Source organism: Pan troglodytes, chromosome 4 (assembly GCF_028858775.2).
Source record: "Pan troglodytes isolate AG18354 chromosome 4, NHGRI_mPanTro3-v2.0_pri, whole genome shotgun sequence".
NCBI lineage: Eukaryota > Metazoa > Chordata > Mammalia > Primates > Hominidae > Pan > Pan troglodytes.
In genome coordinates this window covers 138,661,627-138,685,527 of record NC_072402.2, presented here as the reverse complement: position 1 = coordinate 138,685,527, position 23,901 = coordinate 138,661,627, and the positions used below count along the sequence as shown (strand labels likewise).

Below are 23,901 nucleotides of genomic sequence, written 5' to 3'. Positions count from 1 at the left end.
CAATGAATTCAGAGTATGCCAAGAAAGGTGACTATTGGGAGAATTCTTTTTCCCTTCTCTTCCTTCTAATCCCAGCTTCTCTTGGTCTTCACCATCCCCCCACACCCCTAATCCACTCATTCTAATACCTCCCTGGACCAACCAGACAAATTGGTACTTAATCTCTCTGCCTCACCATCATCCACTCCCTCTGACAGCCCTCTACAGAAGAGATGCCACATCATACAGCCAAAGCAAACTTTAGCTTCAGTATGATGTCTAAATACTACAGCTTTATCACTTGTGACATGCATTTCCAGACGATCCTATCACATAGGTTCAGTGCAAGTACCAGAAATATTAACTAGATAATTTCCACTGTAGACAGTCCAGAGTATAAACAGAGACAGCAGATAGTGGTGACTATGATAGCCCCTAGAGGCCTCAGAGCTTTTTAAGAAACATCACTCATATAGGATTTCAAAAGAAAAATTTCCCTGTAGATGATACAGCAGAGGCCATTTCTCCTTGAGTCTCATAACATTACTCCCTAAAACATAATCCCTATTCCAAGGCCTGTCCTGTTTCTCCACAAATCTGTGTTTTAGCATTAAATATTAAGACTAATCCTCACTTCTCAAACAATTTTATGGACAAGGCTTCATGCCTCTGAAAATGAAAAATAAAACAATTCTTTAGTGCTATTTTTCTAGAGAGGAAATAGCAGATTATGATCAAATTGTGGATACTATATATACTCAGTTTACCAGATAACTCTTGTCACTGTTAATGACTCAATAAAGCCAAATCACAGGATATTGGGGGATGTGTAACAAATGCATGAGTTTGTAGAAGACCCCCTGACCACTGTCTCACCTCATTTTGAGAAACAGCCTCATTTTTGAGAATAATCAGGTTCCCAGCATTCTGACCACTTTGGCCTGTGAGGTTCCTGCTGTCAGTCACTGCTGCTTGGGCTCCCGAAGGCCCTGGTCCTGTCTGGGCCCCTGTATTGTAAAACATGAAAGTGTCACTCCCCGAGCCTGCTGTCAGACAGGCCTTGTAGCAGTAGGTCTTGGTGAGGGAGCCATTCCCTCGAACTTCAATGAAGTGAGGCTGCACTTTGAGGCCATGCGGTATCCTGGCATCAATATTGTTGTTGGCTTGTTTGTACAGTTCTGCAGGGGACCTTTCCCTTACTCCACAGAAGCCTCCACAGCATGCAGTGCCATACGCAGTGTAGCGGTAGCACTTGATGATGCTCAAAATGATGATTGTCAAAAGAAATATAAAAGACACTGTGCTTAATGCTATTATTAGATAAAGGGTAATTTCAGAGTATGTCCGAGGGCTCTTAACATGCCTCTGAGTGTCAGGGAGGATTTTGGAAACCCTATCCACCACAGCTACTGTAATGGCCACAGAGGCTGATAGTGATGGCTCTCCATTATCTCGGACCACCACGGTCAGGTTGAAAGTGCTACCACTCTCATCTCCCATCTTCCTGGTAGTCCTAATTTCTCCTGTGTGCAGCTCTACCTTAAAGAGGTCCAGGTCAGAAGTCTGGGCTAGATGGTAAAAAAGCCAAGCATTTTGCCCAGAGTCTGAGTCCATAGCTATGACTTTGGTGACCAGGTAGCCAGCAGGGGCAGTTCGAGGCACCATCTCGAAGGCTGCTGACGAGTTGGTTGAGGTAGGGTACAGAATGTGAGGGGCATGGTCATTCATGTCCACCACATACACGTTGGCAGTCACAGTGCTGCTCAGTGGTGGGCTCCCCTTGTCCTGAGCCTCCACAGTCACAAAGAACTCCCGAAACTTCTCATAGTCAAAGGAGTTGACAGCATAAAGGCTGCCACTGGCACTGTTAATGGAGACATAGGAGGTGACTGGCAGCCCTTGAATCTCCCTCTCCAGAAGGGAGTAGGTCACCTCTGCATTCTCCTTTTCATCTGGGTCTGTGGCTTGCACAGTACAGAGCAACACACCTGGCAAATTGTTCTCCTGTATGTAGATGGAATAGGAGTCCTCCAGGAAGCTTGGTGGATTGTCATTGATGTCAGAGATCTCAACCTTCAGTGTACGCAGGGATGTGAGCTGCGGTATTCCCCCATCTGTGGCTGTCACCGTAATGTTGTAGACAGCCACCCGCTCTCGGTCCAGTGGGCCGCTCACCACCAGTGTATAGGAGTTTCCAAAGCCATTCAGTCGGAAAGGCAGTGTGGCCTCCAGACCCAGGCTCACTTTCCGGTTGGGGCCTGAGTCTTGGTCATTGACACTGAGAACGGCCACAATGGTGTTGGGTGTAGCATTCTCAGGCACTGGGCTATACAGGTCCGTGAGCACCACCTCTGGGGCATTGTCATTCACGTCCACGATGTCCACCAGCACCTTGCAGTGACCTGCCATGGGCACTGGACCCCGGTCAGTCGCCTGCACATAGATCTGGTAGGAGGAGGCTTCCTCATAATCCAGCCCCCCAATTACTCGCACTTCCCCGGTACTGGCATCTATGCTGAAGAGCTGCCTCTCCCGGTCCGACGTGTAGCTGCTCAAGGAGTACCTGAGCTCACCATTGGAGCCCTCATCCGGGTCTGAGGCATTCAGCTTCACCACCAATGTGCCTGGGGGTGAGTCCTCCCGTAGCTGGACGCGATAAGTGGACTGGTCAAAGGCAGGAGAGTTGTCGTTAGTGTCCAGGACACGCACAGAGATCTGTGCCGTACCCGAGCGGGCTGGGATGCCCCCATCCACGGCTGTGAGAACCAGGTGGTGCAAGGCTGCCTGCTCCCGGTCTAGGCCCTTACGCAGCACCAGCTCAAGCACTTTACTGTTCTCCTGCAGGGGCTTAAGGTCCAGCTCGAAGTGTTCGCTGGGGCTGAGCTCGTAGGTCTGTACTGAGTTGGCGCCCACGTCGGGGTCCTGCGCACTCTCTATGTGAAAGCGCGCTCCAGGCGCCACCGATTCGCTTACCTGAAGCTGGTAGTTGGGCCGCGGGAAACGCGGTGAGTTGTCGTTGATGTCCAATATTTCCACCTCAACGGCGCTCACCGCCACGGGGTTGTGCGCCAGCACTTCCAAGCTGAGCAGGCAGCGAGGCCGCTGCTCACACAGCGCCTCCCGATCAATGCGCTCGTTGACGAAGAGCGCTCCACTCGTCAGGTCCAGCTCCAGGTAGCGCGGACTGGGCGCACCCAGATGGTTGATGCGCAAGCAACCCGGCCCCAAGCGCCGCAGCTCAAGCCCCAGCGCGCGAGCCACGTTGCCCACGAGCGCGCCGGGTGCCTGCTCCTCTGGCACAGAGTATCGCAGCTGGGAGGCCGCTGGGCCAGGTAGCAGCAGCAGCAACAGCAGCAGGAGAGGCAGTAGCAGCAGCCAGGGCATGGGCCGCCGGAGCCGTGGATGCTCTGTCGCCGCAGGTCTGGTGCCCGCCTGCTCCATAGCCACTGGCCGCGGCGGAGGCAGCCGGGCAGGGCCGGAGGCGGCAGCTTCCCCAGCCGTGCCCCACGCCCGGGCCCCGCCTCCGCTCGTGCCACCCTGCGCCCGCTCCCCCACCGCTCACGCTCTAGCAAGCGCCTGGGGCCGCTCCCTCCGTAGGCCCTCCCAAGGGCTCCTGGCCCCACCGTCCTCGCTGACTCCCCATATTGCAGCTCCTCCGCTCGCCTCCGAGTCGCTCAACCCGGCTCGGCTTCCTGCTGCTGCTGCCGCTACAGCTCCAGGGGGAGGGAAAAGGAAACAGAAGGGAAGACAGAGGGGGAGGGGGAAAGGGAGGGGTAGGAGGGCTCAGCAAGTCCTGCTCTGATTCCGCGCCGAAGTGGCGGACAGCGAACCCGGACTGCTCAGCCTCTCCAGCCCCATCTCCTTCACCCTGGACCTGCCGGATCCCAGCGGACCGCAGGAACACGGCCACTCCCTTTCTCCCTACCCCCACTGTCCAGTTCATCCAGTCTCCACCGTCTCTCCCCTGCTTAACGGGTCTTTAAGGAGATTAGTCTGGGAAAAGCAGTCAAGCCCCTAGAAGTCTGGCTATCAGCTCCCCAGGAAAAGATCTCCAAGCGCAATTCAGGAAAATAAACTGAGGGGCCTTAGCTAAGTATGGGCACCCAGGCGGCGGATCTAACATTAAAAGGAAACAACGCAGGGGGAGGCGCTCTGGGGTTACTGGCGATGGGAACTATTCACCTGACTCCCACATCTTCCCTGGACACTCTTAAGTACTGCAGAAAGTGCTCAACTCCTAGGGCAAAAGAAGGGGGATGGCAAATGCTGCCCTCTTTCCGGGAGCAAGCCTAAAACCAGCATCCTGGGATCCAAGACTCAATTCTGCTCTCGGCCAAGTGGCCCTTATTTTCAGTGTGTGCCTTGGCAAATAACCAATATTTAAATGTTTAAAATGCTCTGTTTAAAAAAATAGTCTCCATGAAGCTGTAGGCAAATCTATTATTTGACCCATTTTGGCGACAGTGGGGAAAATTTGGTAAAATTTTTAAAGAGATTCTTCTCTCAAGCTTTTTCTAATCTTGCTTCAAATCTTTTACATTTATCACCCAAGACATTTTCTTTCAAGAGTAATTTAAAATTTTTTCTTTAATGGATGACAATGTCTTCAAGAGTCTGCAAAACCATTAAATCAAGAGCGTTACTGTTGATCTCCTAAGCCAGGCTGGAATTTGGATTCCATTAATGCTTTGCAGTTAAAAAAAAAAAATCTGCTGTCATTAAGCAAAATGTGGGAGTCTGGGATTTATCTTACAATAACCAGCAATTTCAATGACTGCAGCTTATCTTCCTTAAATATAAGACTCCTTAGACTTCTGTTCTTCTGTGTCCCCAAGTTTCCTCTTGTACTGCTATAGAGGCAACACAGAGACAACAAATTCACTTCAGTAAAAGAGAAGGTAGAAGGATCAGAGGAAATCTTTCCATGCTGTGTCATTGCCTCTGCTGCTCAGTTCTGAATATTCACTCTTCCCAGGTTCTCACATTTCTTCCACAGGAATTTGAAATCTATTGCCTCATGTGCAAAAAAAGCACTCACTAAAACGTCCTTTCTCTTCATCTCCCAGTATTCTGTCATCTGTAGATCTTCCTCTATGGGTCATTTTCTAGCTATGGACTGGAACAAAGTCAGAGTGAGACCTGACATTTGGCATGCTTCCCTCCTAGAGCGGACAGTTAAAGGAGCCAAGGTTGTGATCCTGACACCCAGAATTCAAAGGCCTGAACTAGCACATCCCTTCGTTCCACCGACCAAGCACACTCACTATCAATGCTCCACTACCTAGCCAGTGTTATTCCAGAGAAACGCCCAGCCTCCTATCACTGCTGCTTCTTATTTGTCCTCTTTGTTTCCTCAAGGGTACAGAGTAGGAAGCAATTTTCATCGAAATCTATTCCTGTCTCCTTTCTTGGGTCTCTGGCTTCTTCCTCTTCTCTCTGCATCCTCCCCAAACATCCCTACAATAATTCTGTCTCAGTTTGCTGTGGTAATTTGATCTCCGAGGCCTTAATCTCTCAAGTGCACAAATTGTGGACCTGGCCTGTGTCCTCACCCATTACTTGTTTCTGAAAATAAATGGCTTATAAGTGGAATCAAGTTGTAAGTTGTCATGAAAAGTGATCTTTCCTCCCCTTATCTCCTCCCAGCCCTCCAAGTCGCTGCCATCTCTGCACACAGCTCAGAGACCTGGCCACTGGGTATTGACCAGGCATAGACCTGTGACTGTGAAAAAATCATAGGCACTTAAGGAAGAGATTACAGTGGCAGAGGCTTGGTGATTTTTTAATGGAAGCCCCCAAATGTCATGTCTTGGGAGAAAAACCAGGACTCTCCTTTCAGCACTCTTGTCATCTTCCAGCAAGGACACCTGCCAGGTTGTCCATTATGCTGTTTTAGGCCTTGTAGGTATTTAGCTCCAGCTAGAATTTACTGCCTTAATTATTAAGGAGTCAAACATAAAGCCAACACAATCAGCCTCATTTTGAAAGACATTGTACTAAAGAGATGGTATACTCTATTTGGCACTATAATGATTTCGTTCCTCACACCATTATACTGAGGCTCCTGCCAACCTTACTAGTTGTTAGAATGTGATTGCTCAGACTGTTATTAATTACCCTTTCTACAAATATTAACACTAATGCCTTGACCACACCATTATGCATTCCTTTCCTTGGACCTTCAAGAGCTCCCTATTAAAAAGTAGAACACAGTAATTAGGAATATAGACTTTGGAGTCAGTCACACTCCTGCCAGTGACTAACTGTTTGGCTATGGACATGTTACTTAGCCTAAGCTTCACTTTACTCATTTTAATTAAGGAAAACAATAGTAAGCAAAACTCATACGGTTATTATTATGATTACATGAGAAAATGTATGTAAAGCAATTTGCACAGTGACTAGTTAAGTACATTATTGTTGTTGTTGCTGTCGTCATTAAATATAACAATTTATTATCATCAGATGAAACCTTAGTTGGCAGTCTATATGTAGCATGGCCCTTTAGATATCAAACATGGATAAGCACATTTAACTATGCCATATAGGAAATCAACCATGATAGGGAAGATGCGTATGCAACAAAGTTAAGCTTTCCCAATTACTTCTAGAACTATATCCTACATTTTGAGAACAAAACCAAAAAACAGCCCCTTTTTATATCATGAAGTAAATGGGACTTCTGTTATGAGAACCCCTTCAAGAGATTTGTTTCCTCACAAGAGATTTACCTTTTTAGAAAACACAGAAATACTTTAGCAACAGAGTATGAAGTTAGTTCCTAAACATGCTGTAATCTACAGCATCCAGTAGGGAGCTTGGCACAGAGGTGCTCAATTAATGTTCTTTGAAAAGAACTAAATTTACAAATTTATCTGTGTAACTCTAATACAAACAGCTTCTTATTTTCTCTCCTCCTTATAAAATCTTACATACATTTCAAAGTCCAGATGAAAACCTACCTAATCCATGAAACAGTGTCTACTCTAAACACGAGTGTTTTTTTTCATTTTCACAGTCTACAGCATATCTGTAAGATGGCATGTGTCATTTTAAAATTCATCCAAATAATTTAATATTATCTCTTTAATTATAAGCAACCTGAAAGCAGGAGCCATGTCTTATATTTCTGTCTCCTTCACAATGTAGAAACCCTTATAGACTCTCAATAAATGTTAATTGCTTCATTTTCTTCAGATCTTATTTTTAGTAAACTCAAGCTGCTACAGAAAAATTTCCTATATAGGGATAGAGCATATCTTATGGAGAGGAGGTTGAGAAGTATCTGTCAAATAGGGAAGGAGCTAGTTTTCATTTTTTAATTCATGTATTTATGTTGCTCAACAAACCGAGCACAAGTTATATAATAAAAGAGAGACAAATGGTCATCTCTGATGTTTAGAGTTGTCCAAAGTAGTTTTTAAAAATTCCATCTTGTTAAAAACGAATAGGATTCCTGATCTTCATGCATCCCCAGAAGGAAAATACTTTCCAATATGATTATAGCATTATTTACAGATAAAACATCCAGTGGATGGGAAGATGAAAAAGTTTTCACATAACTTGATGGCTAAATTTTTTCACATCTCCCTTCCTCCAGAAGAAATATATCAGTCAAGTATTTGGCATTAACAATTGGCTTTTAGGGGGAGATCCTCTATATTTTTAGTTCTAAAAAACTAATATATTATTGATAGTTGGCTGAGGTGTCTGAAAATTGCTTAGAATAAACAAAGAGATTCAAGCCATAAGAGATTCAAGCCATCTTTGGATAAGTAACAATAAAAAGGGAGAGACAGGTTTGGGGCAGATTGCGTAATATTAACAGATAAAATCAAACTAGCCAGTATTGGGGGGAGTTTTACTTCTTTATCAGTATTCTCAATTGAGATGGCCTAACAAGAATCATAGAATATTAAAGGTTGAGGTTTTTTAAATTATAAAATTATTTTTCATTGAAGAAAATGGTTAAGTGAAACTTGAACCTCAAGATCAATAAGGAGATAGGAAGCATAAAAGTGATATAAGTGGCCGGGTGTGGTGGCTCACGCCTGTAATCCCAGCACTTTGGGAGGCCGAGGCCAAGGTTAGGAGATCGAGACCATCCTGGCTAACATGGTGAAACCCCGTCTCTACTAAAAAATACAAAAAAATTAGCCAGGCATGGTGGTGGGTGCCTGTAGTCCCAGCTACTTGGGAAGCTGAGGCAGGACAATGGCGTGAACCCAGGAGGCGGAGGTTGCAGTGAGCCGAGATCATGCCACTGCACTCCAGCCTGGGCAACAGAGTGAGACTCCATCTCAAAAAAAAAAAAAAAAATGATGTAAGTAAGTCAATCATCTGTGGCCAGATAAATGATCTTCCAAGGCACTGAAATAACTTACAGATGTGACTAGAGAACCCAATTTCCTATCTTTTAAAAAGTGCCATTAAGCTTGATATAAATTCCTTCAAAACTGTAATATTACTAAAGTGATTGTTTATGAGCACTTAGAAATGAAGGCATTCATACTAAGGACTACTCCGGCTTAATTAAAAACTGGTAACTTCAAACTAACCACATAGACTTAAGATTGTTTTTCATATGGGCATTTTAGTTTCATTTACTAGAATCATTGCCAAAATAAATGCTTATCAAAACAAAATTTAAAAAAAGAAATGCTGCAGGAACAGTCTATCTAGAATTCGTGGAGACATTAAACAAAGTCTCCCAATATACTCATGTGGACAAGATAAAGAAAGAAAGGCAGCTGCAAGACAGTGTAGTTAGGTGATTTTGTAATTGTTTAAATAACATGCCAAAAAGTGTTTACTAATGGAATAGTTCAACCTAGAAGGAGAATTCTAATGGGGGCTACAGGGATCCACTCTTGGTCTCTCAAGAAACAGAGCCTGGTAAATCATGTTCTTTAACCTCAAGAAACAGAGCCATGGTAAAAAGAAGCTTCCTGGAGCTTCGGATAAATTCCATCACCTTTTTGGGACCCAGTTTCTTCATCAATACCAACCTCATTAGGGTCCTGTGAGGAGTACATAAGGTTAGATATGTACTGAAATAATATGCCAACTCTTAAGTGCCAAGACATTAAGATGCAAGGGGGTTGGGTGACCAAAAAGTCAACAATTACTTGATACTCCAGATATCCCATTCAACATTTTGTTAATGACTCAAAACAAGGAGGTAGCAAGTGTCCATGCAGTCCAGCAGCAAATTGAGCATTTTTGGAACAAGAATTGCAACTGCCTAGGTTAAGCTATGTTTCTATTTCACTAAACTTAGTACCAATTTTCTATCTGAAACTCAAGATATGCCCCAAATTCATTAGTGTGTATTTCAGCTAATTTCTGGCTTATAGTTGCCATTAAACCTGTTCCAAGTTTCCATTCATCACTTGGGACCTCTTATTTTAATAGAAACCTTGTTTGGCCCTATTTCTCCTCTGTAACTCTTGGGATTTTAGCCATGGACTAAAATCATGGACTAAAATAAGATGAGTATTTGGCACTAAAGAACACACTCATTCCCAAGTAGGTTTTAGCCAAAGCATTCATTGATTTGGATAGGGGTTTTAAAAATATATTTCAAAAACACACTAGATGTTGTTGAAGTACCTTGAGTTTGAACTGTTTTCCAACTGTTTTCCTAAGCTCAGTCTATATGAAGGCCACAGTTTCTCTTTCCTATACCCATTATGTTTGCTGCTTGGAACAAACAAACCTACACCTCTGTGTAAGAAGGATTACTTCTCAAAATTATCCATACATATATCTAGAGTATCAAGTAATTGTTGACTTTTTGGGCACCCCCCTTGCATCCTAATGTCTTGGCACTTAAGAGTTGGCATATTATTTCAGTAGATATCTCACCTCATGTACTTCTCACAGGACCCTAATGAGGTTGGTATTGATGAAGAAACTGGGTCCCAAAAAGGTGACGGAATTTATCAGAAGCTCCAGGAAGCTTCTTTTTACCATGGCTCTGTTTCTTGAGATTCTGAAATAACATCTGACCACTACACATGCAACCCTTAACTTAAGAATTGTATTATCAGTCTCAAGCTATTAATATCTAAGTATTTCATAAGGAATACTATTGTTCCCACAACTACAAGTTTCTTTCTCTTTTAGAAACTTCAATTGAATCTTCTGTACATGTTTGTAATAATAAACAGCCGGACTTAACAAAATCATGATGCAAAATAGATTTGTATTTCATATCCCAACTTCTTCTTTCAGTAACATCTACCTCCTACCTATGATATTCTGCCTAAGTAATGGGGCTTTACAAATGGCTTTGATTTTTCTGATATAAATCCCACTCGTGTATTCCTTGACAGATTTTGCTACATAATTCCTTTAGCAGTTACAGGCATAATACATTATCATGTGGGTAAAATATAAATCCTCTAAATTAGCCATGTTAATATACACTGTTCTTACTGAATATTAAAATATACTTTAAGGCATTTTGATGAGATAATGTTATCTAAAAATTTTCCCTTTCAAAGCTCATTTTATTGAAATTATTTAGAAATGATTTACAAATTCTTCAATTTTGCTTCTGTGTTTTTTCTCTCTTTTTTTCTATCACAAGCAAGAAAAGCATGTTATACTTGGCTGATAGAATTGAAACAAAAAATCTAGTACTGATTCTATTTATACAGCATCTCTGAATTAATGGTCTTAAAGATCTTAAAATTTTTTAGTTTGATCCATATATAACAATATGCCTTGATTGATGCCATCTTCAGCTTTTCAGCACAAAATAGAAAAAAATACACAAGTTCTCAGATCAATCAACACTTTATCTTAATTTGTGACTTTTTTTTTTTGAGACAGGGTCTCACTCAGTTGTCCCGCTGGAGTGCAGTAGCATAATCAAAACTTATTGCAGCTTCAACCACCAGGCTCAGTGATGCTCCCACCTCAGGCTCCTGGGTAGCTGGGACTACAGTCATGCACTATCATGCCCAGATAATTTTTGTATTTTTTGTAAGGACAGCATTTCACCATGTTGCCCAGACTGGTCCTGAACTCCTGGGGTCAAGCAATCTGCCCACTTTGGCCTCCCAAAGTGGGCTCACCTCGCCCACCTTCGGACCCCTGCTGAATGTCCGAAACCAAGGATAATACTGAATTCTATATATACTGCATTTTTTCCTATACATACATACCCATGATAAAGCTTAATGTATAAATTAGGTACAGTAAAAGATTAGCAACAATAACTAATAATAAAATAGAACAATTATAATAATATAATATTATTACAAGTATGAGCCACCACACCCAGGCAGACTTTTCTATATCTATTATATAGCTACTGGTCAATTCTTTTATAAACCCAGTAAACCAAAGACACTGGAATGATAACTTTAAGATATAAAAATTAAAACAGAATGGTGTGATAATTTACTAGAAATAGAAAGTTGATTTCAAACAGAAATGGGTAAAAATCTCCTTTCTCTCTTTCCAATTCAGTGTTACATTTATTATAACAGAGTTGTCACTCTAGGATATTCAATATCCTTTATAATTAAAATTTCATCATAGCTTTTTGTGATTGGTTTTCTGCAGTACTCTCAAGCTGGACTAGTATTCCTTTGATCCAATTATCATAAGCTCATTTAAAATCTCAACTGTGTATGAAACATTTATTGGTTCATAAATCAATGTACACATAGTATATATTGGACAGCCATGCCTCCTAGGATATGTGGATTTAGTGCTCTTTAAGCCAGCAGGAGTTGAAGAATAAAAGGTATTTTTAAATTATAAAAAGTGCTTCTTTCCAAGCATCAGTGATAATATTTGATGACCTGTTAAGAAAATAGCAACATTCCTGATAAAGTCAGACTGTGAACTTCCTGTGATTTATTTATTTTTTGAGCTCTAATTTATTTTAATTAAGTTCAATAATATTTAAAATATATACTTCTTGTACCAAATTAAATTTGTTCAGAATTGTTAAAAACAATGAAAGTCCTTTAAAATCTAATTCCCTTGTATACTAGACCAGTAACAGAAAATTTATATCACTCCAGGCTTTTGACTATGCTATATAAATATACACACTGATACATTTTACAAAATGGAACCACACTCTACACACTATTGTACAACTTTACTTTTTGCTTCTGTGTTTTTTCTCTCTTTTTTCTATCACAAGCAAAGAAAGCATAGTATACTTGGCTGATAGAATTGAAACAAAAAATCTGGCACTGATTCTATTTATACAGCATCTCTGAATTAATAGTCTTAAAGATCTTTAAATTATTTAGCTTGATACATAGATAACAATATGCCTTGGTTGATGCCAACTTCAGCTTTTCAGCACAAAATAGGAAAAAAAATACACAAACTCTCAAATCAATTAACACTTTCTCTTAATTTGTGACTTTTTTTACTTAACATATATGATGAACTTAGTTTTTACTTAACATATATAATGAACATCCTTTCATGTCAGTATATATAATTCTGCTTCTTTCTTAATAAAAACTACATAATGTTCATTGTCTAGATATTTCATAATTAATTTTTACTCCATGATTGAATATTTAAGTGCATTTCTGAAAGTGTGTGCATGTATATGTCTGTGTGTTTATTCTGGGAAGTGCTTTGTTAAAAGTACAGTAGTCCCTCCTTTTCCACAGAGAATATTTTCTAAGATCCCCACTGAATGTCTGAAACCAAGGATAATACTGAATTCTATATATACTATGTTTTTTCCTATACATACATACCTATGATAAAGTGTGATTTATAAATTAGGCACAGTAAAAGATTAACAACAATAATAATAAATTAGGACAATTATAACAATACACTATAATAAAAGTTTTATGAATGTGGTCTGTCTCTCAAAATATCTTACTGTACTGTGCTCACCTATTTTCTGAAACTGCTCAGAGTGAAACTGCAGGTAAGGGGGGACTAGTGCTTACATATTTAAATTTTAGGTAGACATGCCAAAATGCTTCGCCAAATTTTTGTGCCTATTTATATTCCCAATTGGTGATCAATAAACCAATTTATATACTTAGATTTGTCTCCAAAATTCTTAGTTCATAGTGTAGTAAAGAAACACACAGAATCATGTCCATAGCAATATTTCATTTTCCTTAATAAAAAGCCCCCAGTCACATTTATAATTTATTTTATATGACTCCCATAAATATCTAAATGCTCACTGAGAAATTCAGACCACTTCCTTGAATTTATTTTACTTAAATTGACTGATTAATTACAGTGTTTTAATGTAAATTTTATCCTATATCTAGCAGGATTAAAGTTTATACATTTAAGAATATTCATTCATTGATATCTAACTTTTCACACATTCATTCAACCATTTAACCCAAGATTTAAAAATATTAAATTAGAAATTGAAGCAATAATAAATAGCCCACCAAGCAAACAAAGCCCAGGACCAGACAGATTTACAGCTGAATTCTATCAGAGGTACAAAGAGGAGCTGGTACCAATTCTTCTGAAGCTATTCCAAACAATGGGAAAGGAGGTACTCCTCCCTAACTCCTTTAAGGCCAGCATCATCCTGATACCAAAACCTGGCAGAGATGCAACAAAAAGGAAAACTTCCAGCTGATATCCCTGATAAGCATCAATGCAAAAATCCTCAATAAGATACTGGCAAACCAAATCCAGCAGCACATCAAAAAGCTTATTCACCATGATCAAGTAGGCTTCATCCCTGGGATGCAAGACTGGTTCAACATATGCAAATCAATAAATGTAATTCATCACATAAGTAGAACTAAAGACAAAACCCACATGATTATCTCAATGGATTCAGAAAACGCCTTCGATAAAATTCAACATCCCTTCATGTTAAAAATGCTCAATAAACTAGGTATTGAAGGAACATACCTCAAAATAATAAGAGCCATATATATGATAAACCCACAGCCAATACCACACTGAATGGGCAAAACCTGGAAGCATTCCCCTTGAAAACCAGCACAAGACAAGGATGCCCTCTTTCACCACTCCTATTCAGCATAGTATTGGAAGTTCTGGCTATGGCAATTAGGAAAGAGAAAGAAATAAAGGGTATTCAAATAGGAAGAGAGGAAATCAAATTATCTTTGTTTGCAGATGACATGATCCTATATCTGGAAAACCCCATTGTCTCAGCCCAAAAGCTTCTTAAGCTGATAAGCAACTTCAGCAAAGTCTCAGGATACAAAATCAATGTGCAAAAATTGCTAGCATTCCTATGCACAAACAACAAGCAAGTAGACAGCCAAATTATGAATGAACTCCCATTCACAATTGCTACAAAGAGAATAAAATACCTAGGAATACAGCTAAAAAGGGAAGTGAAGGACCTCTTCAAGGAGAATGACAAACCACTGCTCAAGGAAATCACAGTGGACACAAACAAATAGAAAAACATTCCATGCTCATGGATAGACAGAATCAGTGTTATGGCAATAATGCTCAAAGTAATTTATAGATTCAATGGTATTCCTATTAAACTTCCATTGACATTCATCACAGATTTCGAAAAAACTATGTTAAAATTCATATGTGTATTAATCTGTTCTCACACTGCTATAAAGAACTGCCTGAGACTGGGTAATTTATAAAAGAAAGAGGTTTAATTGACTCACAGTTCAGCATGGCTGGGGAGGCCTCAAGAAACTTAGAATCATGGTGGAAGGGAAAGCAAACACGTCTTTCTTCACATGGTGGCAGGAAGGAGAAGTGCCAAGCAAAAAGGGAAAAGCCCTTATAAAACCATCAGACCTAATGAGAACTCACTCACTATCATGAGAACTGTATGGGATAACTGCCCCCATGATTCAATTACCTCCCACTGGGTCCCTCCCACAACATGTGGGGATTATGGGAACTACAATTCAAGGTGAGATTTGGGTAGAGACACAGCCAAACCATATCAATATGGAACCAAAAAAGAGCCTTTATAGCCAAGCCGATCCTAAGCAAAAGAACAAAGCTGGAGGCATCATGCTACTTGATTGACTTCACATACACCACAAAACTACAGTAACCAAAACAGCACGGTACTGGTACAAAAGCAGATGCGTAGACCAGTGGAACAGAATAGAGAACTCAGAAATAACACCACACACCTACAACCATCTGATCTTCAACAAACCTGACAAAAACAAGCAATGAGGAAAAGATTCCCTATTTAATAAATGGTGCTGGGAGAATTGGCTAGCCATATGCAGAAAATTGAAACTGGACCCTTTCCTTACATCTTATACAAAAATTAACTCAAGATTAATTAAAGACTTAATTCATAAAAGTATGAAACTATAAAAACCCTAGAAGAAAAGCTAGGCAATACCATTCAGGACATAGGCACAGGCAAAGATTTCATGACAAAAGTGCCTAAAGCAATTTCAACAAAAGCAAAAATTGACAAATGAGATCTAATTAAATTAAAGAGCTTCTGCACAGCAAAAGAAACTATCATCAGAGTGAAAAGACAACCTACAGAATGGGAGAAAAATTTTGTAGTCTATCCATCTGACAAAAGTCTAATATCCAGAGTCTACAAGGAACTTAAACAAATTTACAAGAAAAACCCAAACAAGCCCATTAAAAAGTGGGCAAAGAACATGAACAGACACTTCTGAAAAGAAGACAGTCATGCAGCCAACAAACATATGAAAAAAACCTCAACATCACTGATCATTAGGTAAATGCAAATCAAAACCACAATGAAATATCTTCTCACACCAGTCAGAATGGCAATTATTAACAAGTCCAGAAACAACAGATGGAGAAAAAGGAACACTTTTACACTGTTGGTGGGGTTGTAAATTAGTTCACTCATTGTGGAAGACTGTGTGGTGATTCCTCAAAGATCTAGAGGCAGAAATACCATTTGACGCAGCAATCCCATTACTGGGTATGTACCCAAAGGAATATAAATCATCCTATTATAAAGATACCTGCGTGTGTATGTTCATTGCAGCACTATTCACAATAGCAAAAACATGGGATCAACCCAAATGCCCATCAATGATAGACTGGATAAAGAAAATGTGGTACATATACACCATGGAATACTATGCATCCATAAAAAGGAACAAGATCTTGTCCTTTGCAGGGACATGGATGGAGCTGGAAGCCATTATCCTCAGCATAATAATGCAGGAACAGAAAACCAAATACCACATCATCCCACTATGTGTGGGAGCTGAATGATGGGTACACATGAAAATATGAAGGGGAACAACACACACTGGGGCCTGTTGGGGGAGCAATGGGAGGGAGAGCATCAGGAAGAATACCTAATGGATGCTGGGCTTAATACCTAGGTGATGGGTTGATCTGTGCAGCAAACCACCATGGCACATGTTTACCTGGGTAACAAACCTGCACAACTAGCACATGCACCTCAGAACTTAAAAGTTGAAGAAAAAAATAAATAAATATTAAATTTAATTCTTGGATAACTGTAATGTTAAGCAAAAATTTCAAAACACAATGTCTGAAGCTCAGTCTAGTAGATCAAAGTAAGCTCATAATAAACAGACCCTTCCAGAGATAACAACTGTAGCCTCTGGCCAAAATACATAAAGCAAATATCTAAGGACTCTGGGGAATAAACAAAAGGAGGCAGTTTTGGGAGAGGAGGGCACTAAAACTTGGAGAAAAGAATCAGCATGAAGTGAGTTTCCTGTTTTTGTTGCTTTGGCCTAATAGCTGATCAAGGTTGTGACACAGCATGAGGAAGTTAAAACTCTGACAGATAATCCCTAGTTTCTCCAGCTTAAGGACAAAGGGGAGGAGCCAGGAGCAACAGCACTGTAATCCACAACTGAGAGGGGTAGAGAATCCTTGAGTGCACAGAACAAAAGAAGGTGAGCCCTAAATTCTATGATCAAATTCTTCCCACATCTCTGCTGTCCCTGAATCACATATAAAGAGCAAAGGCTAAAGCTAAAAGAACTAAACTGAACTTTGAACTGCTACCAAGCAGAAGCAAGAAAGATTTTGCATTTTTAGTCTAATCAAGTTTATTCTCTACTAAAACAAAAATGTCAACACCCTTCATAGAAATATAACAGTGATACGGTTTAGATCTGTGTCCCTGCCCAAATCTCATGTCAAATTGTAATCCCCAATGTTGGAGATGGGGCCTGTGAGAGGTGATTGGATCATGGGGGTGGATTTCCCCCTTAATGTTGTTCTCATAATAGTGAGAGAGTTCTCATGAGATCTTGTTGTTTAAAAGTGTGTATCACCTCCCCCTTCTCTCTCTCTTGCTCCTGCTCATGCCATGTAAGATGAGCTTGATTCCCCTTTGCCTTCCACCATGATTGTAAGTTTCCTGAGGCCTCCCCAGAAGACAAGCAGATGGCCAGCATCATGCTTCCTGCACAGCCTGCAGAACTGCGAGCCAGTTAAACCTCTTTTCTTTCTAAATTATCCAGTCTCAGGTGTTTTTATAGCAGTGTGAGAAAAGACTAGTACAGAAAATTGATACTGAGAGTGGGATATTGCTATAAAGATCCTGAAAATGTGAAAGTGACTTTGGAACTGGGTAACCAGGCACAGGTTGGAATAGTGTGGAGGGAAGATGAGGGAGAGCTTAGAACTTCCTAGAGACTACTTGAATGATTGGGACTGAAGTGCTGATAGTGAAATGGACGAAGAAGTCCAGGCTGAGGAGGTCTCAGATGGAGATGAGGAACTTACTGAGGACTGGAGCAAAGGTCACTTTCCTTATGCTTTAGCAAAGAGCCTGGCTGTATTATGCCTGTGCTGTAGGAATCTGCGGAACATTAAATTTGAGAATGATGAGTTTAGGGTATCTGGCAGAGGAAATTTCTTTCTTTCTTTTTTTTTTTTTTGAGATGGAGTTTCACTCTTGTTGCCCAGGCTGGAGTGCAATGGCTGTGAGAAGAGGGCCACCACCCTCAAGACCCCAAAATGGGAATCCACCAGCAGTTCTAAGCAGCTTGCACACTGTGCCTGGAAAAGCTGCAGGCATTCAACACCAACCCATGAGAGCAGCTGCAGGAACTGAACCCCACAAAGCCACAGGAGTGGAGCTTCCCGAGGCCTTGGGAGCCCACCCCTCACACGAGTGTGCCCTGGATGTGAGACATGGAGTCAATGAAGATTATTTGGAGCTTTAAGATTTAATAACTGCCCTACTGGATTTCGGACTTCCATGGGGCCTATAATTCTTTCTTTTGGCTGGTTTTTCCCTTTTGGAACAGGAGTATTTACCCAATGCCTGTACCCGCACTGTATCTTGGGAGTAACTAACTTGTTTTTTATTTCACAGGCTCATAGGCAGAAGAGAGTTGCCTTGTCTCAGATGAGACTTTGGACTTTGGACTTTTGGCTTAATGCTGGAATGAGTTCAGACTTTGAGGGACAATTGGGAAGGAATAATTGTATTTTGCAATGTAAGAACGTCATGAGATTTCGTGGAGGGTGAGGGCAGTGGCAGAATGACATGGTTTGGATCTGTGTCCCCGGCCAAAGCTCATGTCGCATTGTAATCCCCAATTTTGTAGGCAGGCCCTGGTGGGAGGTGATTAGATCATGGGGCAGGTTTCCCCCTTGGTGCTATTCTCCTAACAGTGAGAGAGATCTCGTGAAATCTGGTTGTTTAAAAGTGCATAGCACTTCCCCCCACCCCTTGCTCCTGCACCGGCCATGTAAGATGAGCCGCTTTCCTTTTGCCTTCCACCATGATTCTTGAAGGCTCCCCAGAAGCCAAGCAGATGGCCGGCATCGTGCTTCCTACAGCCTGTGGAACTGTGAGCCAATTAAACCTCTTTTCTTTATAAATTACCAAGTCTTGGGTGTTTCTTTATAACAGTGCAATAATGGACTAATACAAACAGAATGATGAACCTCAAGAATAACACATTAATAATATCAAGATATAATCCAAAATTACCTAACATAGAATACCAGAAAAATGTGATGCATTCCTAAAGGTAAAGACCATCAAGAATCCAAACCTGAGATGACACAGATGTGGGAATTAGCGGACAATGACTTTAAAGTAGCTACTATAACTATATTCAATAAGATAAAGGAAAACATATTGGTAAGGAATGAAAATAAAGGAAATCTTATCAGAAAAAAAGGAAAATATAAAAAAGCCAATGGAAATTTTAGCAATAAAAATATAATATTTGAAATTAAAACTCACTGCCTGATCTTGGGAAAAATGGAGCTAAAAGAGGCAAAAGTCAATGAATCTGAAAATAGATCAATAGAAATGATCCAATCTGAAGAAAAGAAAAAGAACTGAAATAAAATAAAAATAAAATAAATCTCAGAGACCTATTGAACAATATAGAATATACAAGAATATGAAAGAAATGTATAGTCTTAAAGGACCAAACTTTAACCCTACTATGGTAAAACCAGACAATATTTTAAAAGTACCATATGTATGTAATTGGAGTCCAGAAAGGATAGAGAGAAATTAGGATTAAAAAATTTAAGGATATAAGGAACAAAAATTTGTCAAATTTGGTTAACAATATACATTTACATGTTTGATAAACTCAGCCAACCATAAACAGGATAAAAATAAAGAAAAGCATAAATAAGCACATCATAGTCAAACTTCTAAACCAAAGGTAAGTAGAAAACCTTAAAATAAGTGTCCCCCCAGCCATGCAAGAGCAACAAAAACAATCATATCACACACAGGGAATAATGACTTAAATGACTACACACTTCTCATCAGAAACTATGAGCATTAGAAGACAGTAGAATAACATTTTTTTTACGTGGAAGAAAATAAAATCTGTCAATCCCCCAGAATTCTATATCATTCAAATGGAAGATAAATAGATCTTCAGATAAAGGAAAACTAAGATAAATCACTGCAGCATATATGCATTACAAAAACTGCTAAATAAAGTTTTTCAGGTTGAAGCAAAAAGACATTATGGATAAACTCAGCTCTTTAGGAACAAATTAATGGCACTAGAAATGGTAAATGACTAGGTAAACAGAAATGACTATTTTTTTCCTTCTTAATTCTCTAAAGTACATAATAACTGCTTAAACAAAAATTATAACTGTGTCTTCTGGGTTTTGTATTGTATGAGGTTTAATACAAATGAAAACTATAGCATAAGCAATGGCACAGGAAGAGCTAAATAGTCTTATATGGTTGTAACTTTTCTATATTTTATGAAGGTTGTACACTATATTAAGTGGACTGAGAAAAGTTAAGTATGTATGCTGTAATCCTTACAGCAACCACTAAAAAATGCAAATTTAAAAAAATCTAAAAATAGTTATATCTAAAAATTAAAAGAGATTCTAAGGAATACCCAAATAATTCAAAAGACAATAGATAAGCGGAAACAGAAGAACAAAATCAGAGGGGACAAATAGAAAGCAAATAATGTATTGAAGGACACAAATCTAAACATATCAAATATTACACTAATGTGAATGGGCTAAGCACTTCAGTTAAAAAGCAGATATTATCAAAATGGGTAAAACAGCAAGATCCAACAATACGCTTCTACAAGGGCATACTTTAAAGAAACAAAAGTAAAATGAACAAAAAGCAATATGCCATGAAAACAGAAAACATGAGACTAGAATGGCCACATTAATATCACACAAAAGCTACTACAAGAAAAAAAGTATGACCAGCAACAAATCTATATTTTATGAAGATAAAAGGATCAATAAATCAGGAAATTATAATAATCATCAATGTGTGTGCCTAATAACAGGGCTTCAAATTACATGAAGCAAAAATGGGCACAAAGAGATAAACACAATGATGATAGGTGATTTTTAACACTGCTCTCTGAGCAATTGATAGGACAACTAGACAAAAAAATAAAGACACAGAAAATCTGGATAACAATAATTTATATTTATAAATCATTACACCCAACAATTACAGAATATACATTCTTTTCAAGTGCATGTGATATGTTCATCAAGATAGACTGTTGCTGGGCCACAGAACAAGTCTAAACAGATTTTTAAAAGACTGAAATCATGCAGAGTATGTTCTCTGACCAAAAGAGAATTAGATTAGAAATCAAAAGCAACAAGATAGCTAGGAAAACCAAAAATATTTGTAAACTTGATCACACTCCTAAGTAATAAATGGGTGAAAGAGTTAAATCATAATGGAAATTAGAACATACTTTTAAATGAATAAAAATAAAAACATCACATATAAAAATTAGTAAAATGCAAATAAAGCAGTTCATACTAATAAATTCGTGGCTTTAATTTTTTTATATTAGAAGAAATGTCAGTTACCTAATCAGTTACCTAAGAATCCACTTAAAATCTAAAAGAGAGCAAAGTAAACCCGAAGTAATATAAGAAGGCAAATAATACAGACAAAAGCAGAAATTAATGAAATAGAAACCAAACAATAGAAAATATATCAACAAAGCCAAAAGCTGGCTATTCGAAAAAAATCAACAAAATTGATAAATTCTCAGCTAGACTTATTGATAAAAAAAGAGGATAGAACACAAATCACCAATATCAAAAATGAAAAAGATGTTATCACTACAGATTATACAGACGTTAAAAGATGACAGAATATTATTAACAACTTTGTGCCAAAAATATGATAAATTGAATGAAACTGACAAATCCTTTAAAAAATACAACTTAACAAAATTGACAGAGCATGAAATAAAATATAAATAGTGTTAACATTTTTAATAGAAAGTCTATGAAAGAAATTGAATTTATTATCAGAAACTTTCCCTAAAAGAAAATCCCTGGCACAGAATGTTTCACTGAAGGAAGAAATAACACCAATATTACACAACCTTTCAGAAAATAGAGGAAGGAACACCTCCTAAGTCATTTTATTAGGTTAGAAATACTAAAACCTAATGAAAACATTACCCCTCAAGAAGAAAAGATATTCTTTACAAAATTATTCACAGATATTCTACATGAACACAGATGTAAAAATATTTACTAAAATACAAGTTAAATCTAACAATGTTTGAAAAGATAATATATCATGACTAAGTGGGATTTACCCTAGGAATGGAAGGTTTTTTCCAACATTCAAAAATCAATTAGTGTAATCCAACATATTAGTAAAACGAAGAAAAATCATATGCTCATATCAATTGATTAAAAGAAAATTGATGAAATTCAACAATGAATCATGATAAAACTCTGAGCAAACCAGAAAGAAAAGGGTACTTCCTCAATTTAATAAAGTATTTGGGAAAAACCTATGAGTAGCACATACTTAATTGTAAAATATGGAACACTTTCTCATAAGATCAGGGTTAAGGCAAGAATGTCTGCTCTCACCACTTCTGTTTATATTGTCCTGGAAGTCCTAGCCATTATAATGACAAAATAAATAAACAAATATTAATATTGGAAAGGAAGAAATAGTCTCTGCAAATTAAAAGTCTGTTTAAAATCCATTTACAATAGAATTTTTTAAACCATAAAATACATAAGAATAGGTATTACAAAAAACTTTCAAAACCTCAATACTTAAAACTACAGAACATGCTGAGACAATTTTTTAAAGACCCAAGTAAATGGAGGTATATATGTTCATACGATCTGATGACTCAATATTGTTAAGATACCAAATCTTCCCTAAATTGATCTAAATGTTAAAAACATTCCCAATATAAATCCCAGCGGAATTCTTTGTAGAAATTGAAAAGTTGATTCTAAAATTTATATGAAAATTTAAATGACCTATAATAGCCAAAACAATGTTTACAAGTAGAACAAGGTTGGAGGATTTCACAGCTGATTTTCAAATTTATAAAGCTACAATATCAAGACAGTCTACTTTTAGTGAAAGAATAAACATATAGATCAAAGGAGTGAAATAGAGTCCAGAATTAAGCCCACACATTTATGGTCAACCGACTTTTTACAAAGATGTCAAGATAATGCAATAAAAAGAACAAGTCTTTTCAACAAATGGTACATTGGATTATCTTATTTTTTTTTCCTGTCATAAATGACAGGATTTTCTTTTTTTAAGGCTGTGTAGTATACCATGAATATATACCACATTTTCTACCCCGTGGAAGTAACTATACATTTTACTATTTTTATTATTTTAATTGACACATACCTATTTATGGGCTGCAGTCTGATGTTTCAATACATATATACACTGTGTAATGATCAAATCAGGGTAATTAGTATATCCATTACCTCAAACATTTATCATTTCTTTGAAGTTAGAACACTCAAAATCCTCTATTCTATAATAGTTATTTTGAAATGTACATTATTCTTAACTACACTCTACTGTTCAATAAAACACCAGAACTTATTCTTCCTATCTAATTGTAACTTTGTACCCATTGACCAACCTCTCCTCAATCTCTCCTCCTTACTACTGCCCTACCCATCTCTGGTAATCACTATTATACTCTCTGCTTCTATAAGATCAGCTTTTTTACATTCCACATGAATGAGATCATGCAGTATTTGTCTTTCTGTGCCTGGCTTATTTAACTAAACATAATGTCCTCCAGATTCATCCATATTGTCACGAATGACAGGATTTCATTCTTTCTAATGGCTGATGAGTATTCCATTGTATATATATATATATTTCACATTTTCTTTATCTATTCATCCACTATGAACACTTAAGTTGATTCTATATCTGAACTATCATGAATAATGCTGCAATGAACATGGGAGTGCGGATAGGTCTTTGACATACTGATTTCATTTCCTTTGGATATATACCCAGTAGTGGGATTGCTGGATAGTTGTTTTAGTCTCAATTTTTGAGTAACCTCCATATTGTTTTCTATGATTGTACTAATTTACATTCCTACCAACCGTGTGCAAGAGTTCCCTTTTCTTCACATCCTCTCCATCACTTGTTATCTTTCCTCTTTCAATAATAGCCATTCTACCAGGTGTGAGGTGATAGCT

General features: G+C 38.6%; 12 protein-coding genes across 12 annotated transcripts in view; all 12 read right to left on the bottom strand.

The window, feature by feature from the left end:
* The window catches only part of PCDHAC2 (protocadherin alpha subfamily C, 2), a 45,873-nt gene extending 41,898 nt beyond the window's left edge, over positions 1–3,975 (bottom strand). Inside the window, 1 exon segment of the mRNA NM_001082592.4 lies at positions 856–3,975. Within this exon segment, the coding sequence (NP_001076061.1) occupies positions 856–3,420 (2,565 nt within the window). The 5' untranslated portion in view covers positions 3,421–3,975.
* The window catches only part of PCDHA2 (protocadherin alpha 2), a 217,237-nt gene that overhangs the window by 41,898 nt on the left and 151,438 nt on the right, over positions 1–23,901 (bottom strand). The window lies entirely within an intron of this gene.
* Positions 1–23,901, bottom strand: part of PCDHA3 (protocadherin alpha 3) — a 211,072-nt gene that overhangs the window by 41,898 nt on the left and 145,273 nt on the right. The gene's annotated exons all lie outside the window — the stretch shown is intronic.
* The window catches only part of PCDHA4 (protocadherin alpha 4), a 205,021-nt gene that overhangs the window by 41,898 nt on the left and 139,222 nt on the right, over positions 1–23,901 (bottom strand).
* The window catches only part of PCDHA5 (protocadherin alpha 5), a 190,432-nt gene that overhangs the window by 41,898 nt on the left and 124,633 nt on the right, over positions 1–23,901 (bottom strand). The gene's annotated exons all lie outside the window — the stretch shown is intronic.
* Positions 1–23,901, bottom strand: part of PCDHA6 (protocadherin alpha 6) — a 184,102-nt gene that overhangs the window by 41,898 nt on the left and 118,303 nt on the right.
* Positions 1–23,901, bottom strand: part of PCDHA7 (protocadherin alpha 7) — a 177,804-nt gene that overhangs the window by 41,899 nt on the left and 112,004 nt on the right.
* The window catches only part of PCDHA8 (protocadherin alpha 8), a 170,851-nt gene that overhangs the window by 41,898 nt on the left and 105,052 nt on the right, over positions 1–23,901 (bottom strand).
* PCDHA9 (protocadherin alpha 9) overlaps positions 1–23,901 on the bottom strand; it is a 164,532-nt gene that overhangs the window by 41,898 nt on the left and 98,733 nt on the right.
* PCDHA11 (protocadherin alpha 11) overlaps positions 1–23,901 on the bottom strand; it is a 144,497-nt gene that overhangs the window by 41,898 nt on the left and 78,698 nt on the right. The gene's annotated exons all lie outside the window — the stretch shown is intronic.
* Positions 1–23,901, bottom strand: part of PCDHA12 (protocadherin alpha 12) — a 136,716-nt gene that overhangs the window by 41,898 nt on the left and 70,917 nt on the right.
* Positions 1–23,901, bottom strand: part of PCDHAC1 (protocadherin alpha subfamily C, 1) — an 85,375-nt gene that overhangs the window by 41,898 nt on the left and 19,576 nt on the right.